This window comes from Pleurodeles waltl, chromosome 10 (genome assembly GCF_031143425.1).
Source record: "Pleurodeles waltl isolate 20211129_DDA chromosome 10, aPleWal1.hap1.20221129, whole genome shotgun sequence".
Taxonomy (NCBI): Eukaryota; Metazoa; Chordata; class Amphibia; order Caudata; family Salamandridae; genus Pleurodeles; species Pleurodeles waltl.
In genome coordinates, this window is record NC_090449.1 from 143561018 (window position 1) to 143579395 (window position 18378).

The 18378-nt window shown below is 44.2% G+C and overlaps 1 protein-coding gene across 3 annotated transcripts in view; it reads right to left on the minus strand.

Annotated features, from left to right (window-relative positions):
* SMURF1 (SMAD specific E3 ubiquitin protein ligase 1) overlaps nt 1–18155 on the minus strand; it is a 355902-nt gene extending 337747 nt beyond the window's left edge. For all 3 annotated transcript variants that reach the window (XM_069210015.1, XM_069210017.1, XM_069210014.1), the window contains exon 1: nt 17817–18155. In XM_069210015.1, the coding sequence (XP_069066116.1) occupies nt 17817–17925 (109 nt within the window). In that variant the 5' untranslated portion in view covers nt 17926–18155. The remainder of the gene's footprint in view (nt 1–17816) is intronic.
* Between the last annotated feature and the right edge of the window lie 223 nt (nt 18156–18378).

Here is an 18378-nt window from a genome sequence, read left to right on the forward strand (position 1 = left end):
AGTAAACAGGCACTGACGAAGCCAGCACATCTGGCTTGCACTGAAGAGCTCAGCAGCTACCAGAGGACAGCAGCCTGTGCGGGAGGGGGCGGGGTGACTGCAGAGAAGGCGCTGCAAGCCTCTGGGAGAAGTCCCAGCCGGAACTGGAGTAGGCGCTTCTGCTGCACCCACATGACACTCAAAGGCTTGTGTAAAAAGTCTATATGCTAGGCCCGGCCGGAGAAGTAAAAACGTGTCTACATGCTAATAGAAAAATGTTGATAATACTTAGGATGGGGGAAAAAAACTTTATTTCTGATGATAAACCAACAGCGCTAAAAGGGTTGACAGTCACAAATATGACAAATTAATTTAAGTTGATACCAGGGGCGGCTTGCAACCACCGAGAGTGGTGGGGCACGCAAGCGCAACATGCATAGGGGTGCATAAAATCAAAAATAATTTACATTGTTGGAAGTTGCTGACAGACACGTCCTCCTCGCTCCGGTTTCCTTGTTCGCTCCAGACTCCATCTCAGTCACCATTCAACTCCCTTAACAAATCCTAGCATTGCTTTCATGCTGCTAACCAGCATGAAAGCGGTGCCAGGATCGTAAGGCGTGGCCCCTCTCGGCGCTCCCGAGGGCACTGGAGGCCTGGGCTTTCTCTAACCCATCTGTTGTACGATAGCTGGGTTAGAGAAGTTTAAAGTGTGCGTATTTGGCTGCCCGTCACAAGGCGGCCGCCCCAAGGGACACGCGCACTTTAAACAAGTGCACAGGCAGCCCACCCTCCTCCATGCTGCTCGCACTTGGGTATCCCGCCCCCCCCCCCGCCCGCCCGTCCTGACACTTGGTTCAGGAAAGAGGCTGAAAAATAAAATGGGGATAAATTAAACTTCATCACCTTTTTATTTGTTATCCCTGGGCAGTGCCTGGGGGCATTTTTCCTTGTGGGGCGACGCTCCTCTGCTCTAACGGGGCCGCCCCGGGTCGATACTCCTCTTGCCAGGGAGGTGGCCATGGGCACTGGTGCCCTCGCCTGTGTGCTCGCACCATTATGTTCTCTGCACCCGGTGGGAGCTAGGAAGCACTCTAGCACAGAAACAGGATGGAAATTAGATAGCTTGTGGGCAGCCTGTCGATCAGATGAAGAATGGTACAGTTGGCAGGGCACATCCTCACAAAGCAGGAGCCTGAAGAGGTTAGTAAAGTGGCAGCCCCAGGTAACAAAAACTCACTTTAAAAGTAACATCTGATTGGCCAGGTACCAAGACCCTGTTTCCTCTCACCTCACATTGAAAGATTAACCCTGCTGATTTAAATGATCGGTAGTCTATTACGGCAATGTTCAAGGTTGCTTTCGCAAATCACACAGCTGGGTGATTTGGGAAAGCAGGAGGCCTGGAGAGTCCTAAAGGAACGGAGGTAAAACAGGAGATGATCACCAATGATGTGAGATCGAAAGCTTGTGGGTCCTCTCAAAGCAAAAGGAAAAGTAAATTGATTTACTCAAACTGTTGCCAAGGCTTTAGATATATTCTGGCTGCCCTCCCAAGAGAGTGAGGGCATGGGGACGAGAGAAAAAGTGATTCTTACTCATGGACCTCACTAACGCCCATGTGAAAATCTAGGGGGTCAGGGGGAAGAGACCTAGCAGAGCCCAAGCTACTAGCTTTGTATGTAAACCGGGTGAGGAGGGGATGGGGGGGTGGGGAGGGGGGCACTCAAATTAAAAAAAGAAAACCGTGACCTCCGAGTGACTGTGCAAATGTTTTTAAAACGCTTCTTTTGAAATTAGGCAATCCTTCTACGGGTCTCTTTTGTTACCCGGGATCACCTTCTCAAATAAACATCACAGACAGGCGGATGGCATTTAGCAGACTACCTGTCTTATTATTTTGACAATGGCTTCCTTTTCTTTTCAGCAATTAACAAGAAATTGAGCTAAAAATCTTTGCCATTTGTTTAGGAATGCACAATACCCCCAGTTTTAGTATATACTTAAACTGCCAGGCTATAACAGAAGTAGTAAAATACAATTTAGTGGAGAATTTACAATGAAAACAATTACTAGGCTTGCAAAAAGGCATAGCGGGCCAAACCCAACCTTTGCTTTTTCCACCTAAGAAGTCTTTAGCAAAGTACTGACACATACTGGAAGGTGGAACGTGCTTTGTGATCTTCAACAGGATATTACGGCGGCTAAATTATATACTTAATTATGCAAGGTGGGTTACTATCCCCATCATTTCAGAAATAATGCTCAATACAGCTTCATGAACTTTGACCTTACATGGGATTCACTTGCACCGTGGAACTCTAGAGCAACAATCAATGAGCTTTGAAGGTGGTCATCAAAATATATAGTGCCAAACACAACAGCATACTGCAGTCACACTGAGAAACTGTACCTGGTCTTCAGTACAGTTTGTAAATTATTTTCGAAGCTTTATCTGGGACCAAAAATGAGGAGGATTTTTTATTTCATTAATAACGGATGGACTACTGCTTCAAATTCACTTGCAATGATGGTATAAAAACACACCAAGAGGACATTTTTAGCACAGTAAGTAGATCAGCTGTGTAGGGCCTGGTTTTCAACTGCACCCTTGCCTGCTAGAGAAAAAGTGCAAGGTTTCATGTAACAACTACCAGCCTACAGGCTTTAGCACAGTTTAATAGCAATTCAGCCTTAGAACCTTACTGGCTTTAACACATGCTCTTCAGAATAAATCAGACTAATAAGGCCTACTCGCTTTACCATAACTTTCAATTATAAATGGATCACACTGAAGGAAAGGGATATAATTTACTTAGTGAATCAATAAGGCCTCCTTTACCAGTGATTTAAACACCGCACACACACACAACACAGGCCTACTGATGTATCAAGCATATATTTATAAAATTACAAATATGCACAAACCTATGGTTTGAGAAACAATATACAACTCCCCCTCAATAGGACCCAACAAGAATCATCTCACTTAAATTCTACTCCCATCGTTTGTCAGAGTGGGTGACCAAAACCCTTTCCCTCTATGGTAATATGTGAGAGTGCATGTAACCAAATACCTTAGTATGGTCTGTAACAATTAGATAATAATACACCATTAAAGGCTTATTGCATTTTACCATTTGCTTTGCACAAAAAATAAGCCAGGCCTACTGCCTTGGTAATAACTTTTCTTAATAAACAGCCAAGATCTATGGCATCTAGCATAACATTTCCCAGCACATCCATCAAACCTACAGCTATTACCATTTGCTTCTCACTATAACCAACTCAGGCCTGTACTTTTGAGCCTAAGCTTTTCCACAAGATAACCATCATGAAGAAGTTTATAGAATTTATTAGATAGGCAAAATTACAGACAGCTAAGCAAAATAGTGTCTCTCCTAAAAGCGCCCAACATGAATTCTCAGAACAAACCTATATCCAAGGTTTGACACACAGGGTAACCAACACCAAAATCGCTGCCTACTACAGTTCTCTGAGAGATTTCATGTAACCAAATACCCATTTGTGTTCTATATTATATAGTGGAGAAGTGTGGCAGTGGAGAAGTGCGGCACAATGGTTAGAGCGGCAGACCCTGAAGCAGAGATCTGGCTCAAGACCAGGGTTCAAGTCCTGCTTCGGCAGATCTTGGGCTCAATTCCCTTCGACCAGATAATTCTCGCCTCGGTGCCTAATCTAATTAATGGGTCCCACTCTGCAACTCTGGGCAATAGCTTGCTTAATCTCCACAACGGCCCCACCAGCGCTTGGATGCCTGGCTTCACCCTGGGGGTGCCCAGGAGTGGGCACCTCACAGGGAAAAGCCAGGAAGGGTTCCATAGCGGTATGAGTACAGCGCCTTGAGACCCTAACGGGTGAGTAGTGCGCTATACAAGTGCAAAGTTTACAGTTTATATTATGGAGTATTAACAATCCACACTTAAATGCTTATTTACTTCAACATATGCATTTTACAATAATTATACAGTGTACGTCATAATGAACGGATCAGGCCATTAGCCAGGTTCATTGGCTTGCCACCATAACCAACACAGTCCTTCTGTATCGAGTACAAGCTTTGCCACAAGGCAAAAGTGCAATTTCTTAATGGAACCACATAAATTCAGCCTCATTAAATCCTGTAGTTGGGCTCCATCCCCATGTTGGTTTCCCCTAAGTCCCTCTCTCAGTATCTCTGAAAGTTATTTTTTGTCAATCTCTAAGACAAGCAACAGTTGCAATGAGAAGCTGGATCAAAAAATACATGCAAATTAGTGTGGTCCTGAGCATCCCATACTTCCCCCTCAAACACAAAACTGCACTATAAAGTTAATAAATGAAGTATAGCGTGCTGAGACTGCAATACATTCTTAATGGCTGCCTTTCATCTGTGTAGCTGCAAGTGAAACAAGAATTTGCAATGCAAACGGTCTCGCGTTTGCTTGAGCTCGAGCAATTAGCATTGTAAACTCTTAACTGGAATTTTCTTGCCACATAAATTGAAAATGAAAATAAAACAGTTTCACATAACTAACTGGACTTTTTTGCCATATAAACTGAAAAGTAAAAGTTTCACATAAGGGAGCTGACGGCCGCCATCAGTGCAAAGCAGACACACAAACAGAAATAACAGTTCACTTGTAGTGAAACCTATTGGCAAAAGTGCAATTATCTACGTAACCGGCAAAAGTGCAATTAACTATTTTACAGCGATGTAATGTAAAGCGCTCGACTTCTGCCAAGACAGATCGCGCTGCTAAAAAAAGAGAGATAGTAGTCCACAAACCGGAAGGAAAACAGCAAGTCTCGTATGTTTTCAGTACTTGGTCACTGCGCTCGAAGAGGGCTTACCACCGGAAAAGGCATGATGTATGCATGCCTTCCACTAATGAAAGCAAGCAGATTTTAAAAGGCAGGACCACAAACCAATGAAAGACACGGACGTGACATGGGCGTGGTTTGAAGCCCAAAGAGAGATAACATGGAACTGAGCGCTTTGTGCTCGCCTGTAAAAACAAACGTGATCTAAGTAACCAAGACTTTGTAACAGCATTACAATGTGATGTGTGACCCCAAAAGTTCAAGCTCAAGCAGACATGTTGCTGCTGGCTCAGGTAACTGGATAAATAAAACAACAACAGCTTTGTGGAGGGGATGCACTTTTTTCTGTGGTGAAGTACACAACTGCTGCCCAATCAAAAAATGTACAACTGGCTACCAACATGTAAGTGGCACTAGAGCCCCTCTATCTACTACTACTGAACAACCTTCTTTAAGTAAATCACATTACGCCTGGCCACACCCATGCAGTCAATCCAGATCTAAAAACATAAAGGGGCATATGGAAGGTGAGCAAAACAAATTTAGAGAGAGTGCTGAAAGAAGGTTGCACTATAGGATCCGGGAGAAAGAGGATGGGTTTTCTGTCCATCCACTACAACAAAACTCATTTATTTTCAGACAACTCAAAGCAACCATGAACTGCAATCCAACTGGCTAAGATTTTATTGAATTAAAAGGTGCTCATTATCTGCTGGAATCCGAGAAGTTTGAATTAAAACACAAAATATATTAAATGACAAGTCCAATTGCAAACTGGTGCTCCCCAACAATATTTTTTTTGTTATTAAAGATGACATGCCCAGAAAAAACATCTCAACGTTCAAACATTTCAGTGCAACATTTCCACTTTTAGACCAGTCTCAAAAACAGATGCAGAGATAAAGGAACAACAAGATGCACTACTCAATTGCAATTTATACAACCAAAAACACAACGTGATCTACACAGAAAGCAAGCACAAGCATGCCAAGAAATACTGTAAAAAATAGAACCACAAAAATACTAAAATGTACTGAACTGGACAATAATCTGATTAAAACTTGATGAAAAAGGCAATTTCAAATCAGAGGTACTACACTTTTTACTGTAATTCTCTTACTTCTCCGTGACTGCCTTTCGCCTCATTCCATGTTTACCACACCCACCACTTCCAAGCTGCTCCAGCAGACCAAGCGGTAATACATCATTAAGCTAGCTCAATACGACGATCCACAGAATCCTCCTAGGACACTGGGGCCTTAAATAGGCCTGGGTGGAGCTTGTGGAGTTCTGCTATTCGGAACTCCCCGAAGTGCCAAAAAAACTCCGCTCAGCAAGCAGCGGAGTTTGAATAAGATGCGCTGTTTGCACTGATTTTCAGCACCCTGAGTGTCTCCTGTGCTGTAAAATTGCCGCAAATGGCATCACAGAGAGCACCAGAGGGCGCTAACTTCTTTCTGCCGCTCGAGTAGATTGTATACCAAAGCAGCAGCTTCCTCAAGGTGAGTGGCAGCTTTCTCAACGTGAGTAGTAGCCACCTGCTATGACCGCTTGCATTTAGAAATCTTGCTCGCGAGCCGCGTGAGAGAAACAACTCCGCCCTGCGTCGCTTCACAGAGTTTTTTGAAAGTTCCAACTGAGTGGGCAAAACTCTGCGAACTCTGCCAGCGGAGCAGAATTCTTCGCCAACCCCTAAACATGCATTGTGCCCTAGGGGCACAAAGGGGCATATGCCCCTGCTTTATGCTCCCTTGAACACTAACGTATGGCATAAGAGACCACAGGCACTCATGCAGCCCCTTCAATAACACCAATAGAACTTGCACACATGTAGCATTAGCTTAAGAAGCTCACTCATTTACAGAGGGACATGGCCACAAGCAAACAAGGAAATCACTTGTCCGTTTCACCAGGGTCCTATTAGGGCCGTGGGTGCAGAAGCAAACAGGTCCTTAGGCAGTGCACTGATAGTGTGCCACAAAAAGTAGAGCACTATCAGTACATCCCCAGAAGGCAATCCTTTGACAGGGGAAAAGGGGGGTCCCCCTGGTCCTCCTAGAAAATCCCCATGCAAGCGGGTGCAGTCAATGACTGCACTCGCCTGCACCGGGATCCCAGTCCCCTCTTCAAAGTGCAGGCAGCTGCCACCTGTACTGTGAAACAAACGGCTGCTAAAAAAAAAAAAAAAAAAAAAAAAAAAAAAAAAAGGGCCACACCATTTTTCCCTGAATGCTCTGCCCTCAGGGCTGCCACAAGTTTGTACCTGCCCTGGGGGCAGCACAATGATTGTAATAGGACACACGGACCCTCTGTGCGCATCGCTCACAGATTACATAATACAGGCCCTAGAAGTAGCCCAAGGAGATATTCATTGTAAAGGGGGGGGGGGGGCGGGGAGTTGTTATGGGGCTTGCACGGTCAGAGATCCTAGGAGAACAGGTGAGCAAGGAAAGGTGGCAAGACTACCACATTCAGAGGCGATTGCTCTCTAACTTACACATCACGGCAGGCACCTGTGTTCCCTCTGCAGGTCAAACTCAAATCTGACCAGAACCAACTCAGCCACTCGGTAGACTTACTGCCACTAAACTAGTTAATATCAATAAATGGTTTGTCATAGCCCTACAGACGGCAAAACTGTAGCAATAAACACTCTAGGAAAACAATCAAGTCACTATACACTTTTTCATCTGGCCTTCATTGTGTGCCACTGCATACATTCGGTTGTTAACCACTGGCCAAGGTAAAGGCTGATTAAGCCTAAACCCTAAACAAAAGTAACTGCTTCCCCACCCAGCGATGAATCATTCCTCAGGCAATACGAGCCAGAATTGACACCTGAGGACACTGTACGGGTCAGCAGTCCTGGTTCAATCCAAATCCCCTGGAAGAATCCAGAAGAAAGCAGTGAAAAGCCATCACACTCCCAATATGGCGAGACATTGGAACAAGAGAGAACCTGTTGTGGCGTGAGGGATACTAAGACATTAGCATGAACGCGAAGCAGACGTACATATTGTTAAGAGTCTTGTCTGTCCTTGACGGCTGTTGCCATTGCCAACATCAAGCTGCAAACCAATGATTAACCGCGGGATTGTAAGAGGGCAGAACAGGCCAAGAAGTCAGAACAACTAACGATTCATTTTTCCTCGAGCAGTTCTGTATGAACTACCAACCACACCGCCTGGTCTCGTAAGGAAGTGAACTGCATGCATGCTTGGCATGACTCACGGGAGGTCATCCATTTCATTACAGCCATTATGGTGCCCCCTTATAGCTTGCTTTGCCCCATCATTTACCGTGCAGCGGTACAAAAGGGGGAAATCATGGACACCCTAAAGAGCATCGCCTGGAAACACTTTAGATGACTTAGTGGCAAGAAACAGACCCTCGGGTACCACGGCAACAACATGTAATCCCATATTGTTCAGGCACTAGCAGCATACCGGGGACTGGAAAGGGAAGCGCTTGTGCCAGGTGAGTCCCCGAATCTCGCTAAGAACACTGATTTGTAGCAGAACAGACGGGAGAGGATAGAGCTAGAGGTTTGTCGCGCAGAAGCATGGTCAGTCTTGGCCTCCACTCCGGTGAAGTGGGCCTTAGCACTGGCCTCAAAACGTCACGGCTCTGCGACTGCCCCACTGAGGCCTGGAGTGCAGCCAAGCCCGGTAGGTACGAAGGAGATCATTCAGTAGGTGCCTCTCCCTACTTAGGAGAGCGCCTGGGGGGTGGTGTCCCCATGAAGGAGCGCGAGCTGGTGTGGGGTAAACCGGTGAAAGGGGGATAAAGGGGCAAGGAACTGGGTGAAATGGGGCGGGGGAGCTTACTTGGAGGCTCGTGTCCAAGAAGTGTAGTGCTGTCCCCAATTCCACAGGAAGTAGATACAATGAACCACGTAGAAGAAGAGGAAATTAAGACGTTGGTTGAAGTCAGCAGACCATTCCATGATATATCTATCTATTTATCTATCTCTTCAAATGCTGGAATGAAAGCCCTTTCCCCCTAAAAACGTTTCTTATATTTTGAAAACAAACGTTTATGTTCTATTTATCAAAACAATAGCCCAAAACTCATCACTTCACACACACAACTAGTCATTTTTTTTTGTTTTGTTAAACAGCCAAGCACCATGAACCATGGTTCTATTGCAAACGTAATGTTCAAATTCGACCTCCTGACGCTGTTCCCTGGCAAATTAGTGTCAACCGGTGCTCGCACGACAAACTGGTTTGGAAACAAAGTGCCAGAGTTCAAATTCATTTCAGCAGACAGGCTCCAGATATTCCTATAACCTCTAACGTGATCCCTAGAAGCAACACTTTTGTACTGCGCTTCCAGAGACAACGGATAACAAATAAACACGCCTCGCCGAGACCCACAGACTAACACACATGCTCCAACAATGAACTGTTTTGCTTTAGCCTAGACTAAACTCAGGAGGCCAAAGTAAACACCGTAGAGCTGAAGTGCAAACATACAAGGTCAGCAAATGCTGGGAAGTAAAACATCCACTCTCTTCAATACCACCACAGAACAGAAAACAATCACATAAGTAAAACAGTTTCCTCTAAAAACCATCTAAGAAAAGGCATGTGGCAGGGCAATCACAAGGCCTTTATGCGCTACACGCTGAGGAAATGATCATGGTAGCTGCATTTTCTAGAAGGTTGGAAGTTTACAGTAGATTCCCTAAAGACACGGAAAGCAACAAAAGGCCAACAAGCACTGGCAAAGCCAATCGGTCCGGAATTGGTATGACAGCCTTTATATGTCAATGCTTGTTTTTCCATTTATTTATACAATATTGTTGTGGGAGTTGCGAGCTCCTTACCAATACTAAAAAATAATAATAAAAATAAAAAATAAATAAAAAAAAGTAGATTGTTTTGGTTTCAAGAAGCACGCATTCCTTCCTACAGTAGACACTATCTTATGTGCAGGAGGACTCCTTGTACAAGAGTAAGTCACTCACAGTGAAGTGTGCTGACCCACTGCCCCGGGCTCCATGTTGCAGCAGGTGGAAGGAAATGTGGGTGACAAACAGACCAATGGAAGAAGTAGGCTGGTTGTACGCCCTTACAAGCACGTATATTGCATATGTAATTTTATTAAAAATCACGAGACCTTGGCTTACAACAGAGCTAAAAAGCGAGTGTGGCGACACTGAATGATTTCTTTTAGAGCTATTTCGAATGTCAATTGCTCACGAAAGCCAGGCACAAGGCATACTTCAAAAGCGGCCCACAATCCTGCACGACTGTGTACTGACGAACCTAGCAACAGCTCCCATGCACCAGTGGGGTGCTCCCACGGATGCTGAGCATTGTCAGGGCCGGCTACACCGGGTTTGTAACCCACCGTGGCACAGGAGCATAGCAGGCATTCACCCCACTGAGGGTTTCTTCATGGTCCTAAAATTCACGGTACTTGGGTACCTGGTCAGAAGCACGAAACACTACATAAATACAACAATTAAAAAAACACAGTAAGAAAGAAGACTGCTAAAAGACTTACTAAGTTGGTGAAAGGAAATTTGTGACTCATCCTCTTCGTTAAAGAAATATAGGACGAGCCTATGATACCCAAGTCAGTAAGATAATTACCATGACCTTCGTCTCCGCACATCTATTGTGTCATCATCAGGAAAGAAATACATAATCACTGCCCTGAGGAAGAGGCGCAAACAGAACAACACTGGCAAAGCATCCAATCCACTTCGGAAGAGTAACTGAGGATCTGTAGCGCATGTCGGTGGCTCCTGCTGATCGGTCATTTTGTACCATGTGTGTATTCGAGTCAATAGCGAGGGCATATACTGCACAGCAAATGCACCACTCAATTCCATAGTTAATGAATATCAGAGTTCGTATTTTGCACATGGTAAGTCAGTTAAAATATCCGACCCCTTCTTTGCGAGCCAATACTACAACCTCTCCAAATAGGTACATTTAATATATATATTATTTTACACGTGTAAAGGTCAAATGTACCTATGAAAAGGGAAAGGAAAAGATAAATAAAATCAGACAGGGCTGGGTGTTGCAGACAGGTAAGAAATATTATACCCTTTTCTTTTTGTTCCTGCCGCTTTGGAAAATTAAGCTACAACTCATTAGTTCCTTTGATGGCAAAATACTTCAAAAAGCAACATTAACTAAACAGAGGAAAACAGCAAATTGGCAGACTGAAGATCCACCAGTGAATTAACCAGGTACAAAAAGATGATCCGAGACTTACAGCTGGCAGGTGAAAAGTGGGCCCTCGTGTCTAAAGAAAGTAGCATCTGCATCCCTTGCACTAGTAATTTACATATACATATTGTAACAGGTTCTGGTTCAGAGAGCAGCAAAGATTCACCATCAGATCATGTTGACAAAATCTTTACAATATGGTGTTTGGGGGGTGGATCAAGAAAGTATTTATTGATCTTCCAAAGCGCTAGCTATTACTGATATACAGAGCATGATAACGTCAGGTGCATAAACATTAGGTCTCCTCCTACTCTGTCCTAGCATAGTATGAAAGATGCCGCCTTGTACAAGGTAAGGAAACATCAAGACCAGAGTCATGCATGTCAATAATAAAAGCTGTGATTCTGCATACCCTGTCTAAGGTCCCACCAGTGCTCGGGATGGGGATAAGGAAGCTTTATTATCTGACACACGGCTCAAGGCTCTTCCTGAAAACACATTCCTGCCTGTGCCGACTCCCATATGTACCAAGCAGCTGCACGAGAAGCACATATACTGATCTCAAAATATCAAAAGCACAAAACTGATCTGCACTCATAGGGCAGAAAAGTCAGTCAACGGAAACTCATTCCGGGTTTAAAGACACTGGGACCTTAAAGGTATGGCCAAAGGACAGAAGTGTAAGACTTCGTGCTTGTTGTACATAACTTTAGCTTTGCATAAGTTTCACAGAGCACTTATACATCAATCTACAAATTAATTCGAAGCATGGTGTGTTGCCAGCTTTTTGTAAAACTGCAGGCAACCTAAGAAAAGTAAACTATAATTTCCTTCATCTGGAGCACCATTTGTTTACCAATAAAGTTGTTTCCCTAGTAGATATCCTAAATTTAGCCTCGGCTGCTTGTGCTTCCAATCTTCTTAAAATCCCCACTTTGGAAGACCCACAGACTCACTTAAAAAAAACAACAACAATATATATATATATATATATATAAATAATCCTTCATTTTAATTTTTTGGCTCCCTCGCAGATATTTTTCAGCTCTCTCTTACTCCAAGATTTTCTTTTTTTTCCTTTGTTTGCTACTCTTCTTGTATGACAAGCTTCAACAGCTGAAAGCACCCGTTAACAAAATTCAATTCACCTGTACATAGTTTTGAATATGCAACAAAACCTGTACAACCAATTCTCTACTCAGAAGCAGCCTCACAAAAGGAACCTTCCTCTAGGCGCAAGTACTGGTATCACTTCTGTTACAGAGGCTCACATTTCTCCCTCTCTCCAACCAAAACATTTAACATACAAACACATTAAAGATCCGTTGTGGTGGAGAGAAGTGGGGAGGGTGTAGAAGAGCAGACACGGAGCCTTCTCTTTAATGTGACTCCTACCCATGTAAATATGTTCGATCGCATATGCAAACTTACGTTTCTGTTAAGCATAAACAGCAGACTGAGGAATTAATATCTGGTGCCAAAGGCCCATGAGGGAGTGGGAGGCAAGTGTGGGTATTAGAAGTTTTTTTTTTTTTACTCACGGTAAAAAATAAAATAAACAAAATGGTATTAGTTTTGAGCCAAAACTCCATGACAATCTGCCCCCACCCACCTCCATCATGTCCAAAAATACAACAAAAAAACATTTTACCACATTTCTTTTTTTACCACATTTCTTTTCCTGTCCTGCAGTCATCGGCTAAAGATGGGGTCCTAAATACCAGTCAGTTCATTAAATTTGAAGATGCGCACTTGCAATCCAATCACAGCATTTAGAAGACAATCAAGGGTCCACATGACCCACGTGCATGTTCCAGTGTGAAGGAGGTAGAACAAAAGCATCAACGACTGCCTGATTTATTGAAAAACAGGATAACAAGCATTGGCAAAGACAACAGGTCTCACCCATCCAAGAGATATTGGCTCTGCCAATGTGTTTTAGCTATATTATACACCAGCGTGGCTGCTGTTCTGCATGGCTAAAGGTTAGTGACGGAGGAGAGTGACGTGGAGTGTCGCACAGTGGACTGGCAGAGTGTCATGTATGGGGTGGCTTAGTGTGGAGTCACAAAGAGTGGCATACACTGGAGTGGCATGAAGTGCATTGGCGTAGTGCTGCAGAGTATAGTGGTGTAGAATGCAGAGACATTGAATTCAGCTGCATACAATGCAGCATTGTAGAATGCAGTGGCGTAGGTTAGAGTGGTGCACAGTGTTGAGTGATGTAGATGGCAGTGGCGCTGAGTAGAGTCAAGTAGCAGAGAGTGTAGTGGCACAGTGTGGAAGGTAGTCGAGTGGCACAGAGTGCAGTGGCAAAGAGTGGTGCAGAGTAGAGTAGGACTGAGTCGGGCACAGTATAGTGCCATAGAGTGCATTGGCATATAGTGAAGTGGTGCAGAGTAGAATGGCAAAGAGTTCAGTGGCAGAGAGAGCAGTTTTGCAGAGTGCCGTAGAGTAGAGTGATGGGGAGTAGAGAGCAGTGGCATTGAGTGCAGTGGTTAAGAGTACAGTGCAGTGGTTAAGAGCAGAGTGGTGTAGAGTGCAGTGGCGTGGAGTAGCACAGAATGGCGTACAGTAGATTGTTGTAGAGTAGGGTGAATTGAAGTAGAGTGCAATGGTGAAGGGTAGAGTGCAGTTGCTTACAGTGGCATAGAGTGTAATGAAGTAAAGTGGGGCAGTGTCCAGTGCAGATTAAAGAGGCATACAGTGGACTGGCGTAGAGTGTACGGGCACAAAGTTGAGTGTTATAAAATAAGGCGCAGTGGGAAGTAGCGCACAGTGGCATGGAGTACAGTGATGTAGAGTGGCGTTGTGCAAAGTAGATTGGTGTGGCCTAAACAGGAGAGGTGTAGAGTGCTGTGGCAAAGAGTGCAGTGGTGTAGAGCGGAGTGGGAAAGATTGCAATGACACAGGGTAGAGCAGAGAGGCGTAGATTGAAGTGGCGTATAGTGCAGCGGTGCAGAGTGCACTGGCGTAGAGTCAAGTATACATGGTGTGGTAGCACTGCCATTACAGACAACACATTTTCAATTGAAATGACCATTACATTTGCACAGATATATAGTTTCACTGATAAAATCATAAAGAGCACAGAAGAAAATGTGTGGAAATTGCATCATCTAGTTTAAATGATTTGTTTTGATCATATTAAAGTATTTGTTTCCAACACACTTCCGAAATAACAAACATTGTGCTACATTTGTGCATTCATAATTCTGAATTACTTACACAGTTAATTTAAATGTTCTTGTGTGCTAGAAAAAAAAAAAAAAAATTCTGCCCCCAGGGTCCACCAGGATTGTCACATGAATCTGCTCACTTTCAAGTCAGAGAAAGAAAAGTAAACAAACGCCAACGGAAGCAGAGCCTGACATTTGACTTGACTTTGAACGCACAGTAAATGTGATGAGATAAGCAACGAGTGGAATGCATTCCTAGGTCAACTTTCTGAAAGTTCCCAAGATGTCTTTAGCAAACCAGACAGCTGTGCTGTCTGGTGGGCTGCAACCTAAACACAGCAACTTTAGCCTCGGACCCACTCCAGCCCAGTCAGCTGACCAGGATTAATCCTAAAATGTGTTTTGTCATGGATCACTGAACTGCTGCTGTTCTTTTAAATTACTTCAAAGATGAAATATTCTGTCTTAAGACATATGGAGAGAGCAGTGTGCAGACAACCCATGATAACCTTCCTTGCTACAGCTGTACTCAGATGGATCAACACAGCACTAAGAGTTGTGTTCTAGTATTTAGATTTGACTGTGTGAAAAAATACAGACTATAGAAGTATAACGAAATTTCAAAATATATTTCTATATTGGCAGAGACTGCATCAACGAAAAATCTGGACTGTGCTAAAAGAACAAAGTTTTTCTACAGACATGAAGCAAGCTTCGAAAACACACCTAATATATTAAGATATTTTAAGCATAAATTTAGATAAATTAAACATGATCCCAGAGAGGACAAACATCTCGACGATGAACATGGTTAAATTAGCGGCTGCGCCTTCAGTGAGGCAAAATACACAAAGGCTTCCCAGACCCTGATTTCTTGAGAAAACATCACCCTGTTGGTGTAATCTTTTATAGCAAGATCTCTCCAAGATGCTGATGGTTTAAATTGTTTTCTAGAATGGCAGTACTGTCTCTAGTAAATGGCATTGTTGACTGAGCTTCGAAAGTTTCTGCCTCCTACCTAAACAGCTGTGGATTGAACATAATTAGCCAATTGTCTACACTTGACTTCTGCCCTAAAGAGGAGATGGAAGGGGTGCCGTAATCCCGCTTATCCATATTAAAGGTTCTTCTTCAGTCACCACGTATCCAAAGAGAGGGTCCACAAACAATGTACATATCAAGATTTTAAGACATCGTCTGGGATTTTTCTTCTTTACTAAACGCCCCTGACACATCCTCACCTGGGCGGCTCATTGCTGCATGCAGGATATTCAACACTAGTCTTGTGAGGTACAACATAACAGGTGTGATGACAGTGCAATGCAGAGCACTACTGAGGTGAAGTCAACAGAACTTTCTACCTGAACAGTATAAGAGGAAAATAAAAAAGGGGCCGGTTTTGTCACCATTAACTAAGTTACCAGTCCCATGACCTCGTAGACAGTATTTCCTCTAAGTGTAAATGAGTGTTCAGAACTGGTTAATCATCAGACTGCTGGTGCATAGCAAGCTACAATCCAAAGTGTGCAGGCTTCAACTGGGTAAACAGGATTTGCTTTGTACTAGAAAGATTAAAACAGAAAACGCAATAGCCAGCATTAGAAACATCGTCCTAGAATACTGAGGTGTTGGCGGCTATTCTCGACTACTGCAGGTCTACCGTTCTCGAATAGAGAGCTTTCAAAGAAACTGGCCAGGTATCATTGGATTGTCTCACACTGTGTGAATATCAGGACAAAGTTTCTGTCCTGGTAAGCCAGTTCAAGTCTTGTCATCCTTTCTTGAGCTACAATTCTAGAAAACGATCAGTGACTCCCTGGTTTCAAAGATTGAGCTCACATCCTTGAAAGAGTGTCAATTATGAGGTTAAACACAGATTTCCAGATTATTTACCTGCAAGCCTTTCAACAAAAATTCAGTGAGGAGGAAGTCGCATGGTCCAGAATAAACAGGCTGGTAACAGACCAGAAACTGGAATGTAATCTGTGATTGTTGTTGCACTTGATGAGCTCAAGATCATGTACCAATAAAGATTGCTTCGGCTAGCGAGTGATGTAAAAAGGAGCTGGAGGTCATTCATCCTTTTCAAAATACAAATAAATCCCTATAATGAAGGAACGTTATCATATACAATAACTTAACATTTGGAGGGCTTAAATGTTATGCCGCAAACGTCAGTCACAGCTTCCATTCACTGGCTCTAAGTAGTTGAACAAATCACCCATAAAAAAGTGTGCCATGCACATAAAGAAAACATGTTAACCAGCCCTGTGACACCGCCCATACTGTACAGTCAATAGCACAGAAAGTTGCCAAGATGGTAGGTTCTTCTGGGTAACGTATCTTTTCTTCAGATCGGGCATGCTCAGCATCTTCGGAAGAAGTCTGATCTCTTGAAATTTTGGAATGTGTTATAGAAAGCATGGCCAAGAAATCCTGAAGGTGTTTATAGTATGTTGCGTGCACCTCAGGCTCGTTGGATACATAAAGCACATAATCTTTTGCAAGGAAGAGGGGTAGGGTGTTATCTGCCATAGCCACGAGGAAATTGGAGAAATGGTACAAGACCACAAATCCCCACCACCCATCCAATACCCTCCTGCAAATTCACACTGGATCACTCTGTATCAATTATATTTCTAGAGCACAATCCAAGATACAATAAACTGCTGCACAGAAAGCCTTTCAAGAAAACGATTGTTACAAAAAATTGGTGTACAGGAAAAGGCGGTTGTTGAGGGATTTGAAGTGGAGGGTTGTGGGAAGATACCAGAGTGAGGCGAGATATCCACAGATGCAAGACATCTTTCTGCAGATACCAGACAATGCTTCATCCTGCTGTAAAACGGGAATCCCTCTTCTACAGATACAACACACTACAGCAATTGACGATCTGCAGAACTAAAATTATATTTTGTTCTTGACAAATATTTTTAACATCTTATGCTTTCAATGTATTTTGTAACAAATTGAATGGTTTTACTTAACCGAAATATAATTACTTACGACACTACTGACCATGTACAGACAAGCCACTATCCTCCTATAGATACGGGGCACTCAACGCAAGCTAGTAAACTCTTACTATAGATACAAGACAATCAACACAAGCCAGTTCCCTCCTACAATACATCTCAGCCAGTCTACACACGCCAGCGGCCTCCTTCTACAAATGCGAACGAGAAGCCCACTTTGACAGATGCGAGCAACTAACCCCATCATACAGAAGAAAGTAGCAACCTTCTGGATATAAGCTAACAGTTCTGTTATTTACAAAGACAATGATGATTCTCCCTCCAGCAGAAACACAGTAGCCTCAAACCCTCAGAAGCAAGCCGCTAGCCACCTCTGCAGATACACGCCAGCCCCGCCCCCTCCTCAGATACACACCAGCCCCCCTACTCGGTTACAAGCCCAGGTCTTTGGCGTCCATGGCCAACCTACAGTGCACACCGTTTGGACCCTCTGCAGACACTATCCTACCTCTCATGAGATTTTACTTGACGCTTTGGGGTACTGCAGTGCTCGGCATGGGACACAGGTCTGCCCCTCTATGCATCTGTAGCCGGTCTCCCTCAAGGCACGAAACCACACCTTCGGTGTAGAACAGGGACTGTAGTTAAAATAATCCATCTGCGCTCACCTGTCAGGCGAATTTTGATGCTGGACCCGTTCCTTCTTGTCCCTGGATTCGACATCCCTCGCGTCTCCGCAAAACACACAAAAACGACATATAAAAAGACCCAAAACATATAAAATTCCCCCGGTACCCCAAGGCGGGGCGCTGACTTAGGGTTGGTATCCGGGCCTTCAGCGAGGCCGCGGATTAGAAAAAAATGGGGGTCACCGCACCCGCACCATGTCCGGCCCGGGGCTGACGCGCCCCAGCCTTCTCCGCCACCTCGGAGCCGCCGCCAGCCAGCCGCGCTCGCGACACCTCCCCTCCTTCCTCAACAGCGGCGCGCACGTCTCTCGCTCCCGTACAAATCAGTGACCGCGCACGTCCTGCACTGTAACCCGCTGCTGCGCGCACCTGGACCAACAAGTAGCGCGCTTGTCTCGTGCTCCACCCTCCTTCCATACCCTGCAGGCGCTTCTAATACGCGTTGTCCGTAGCCTTTCGGCGGCCATGTTACGACCAGGCAAATCCTTACTAATTTATCCATTTTCTGGCTAGGACGGGGCGGTATAAAACACTCTTACTA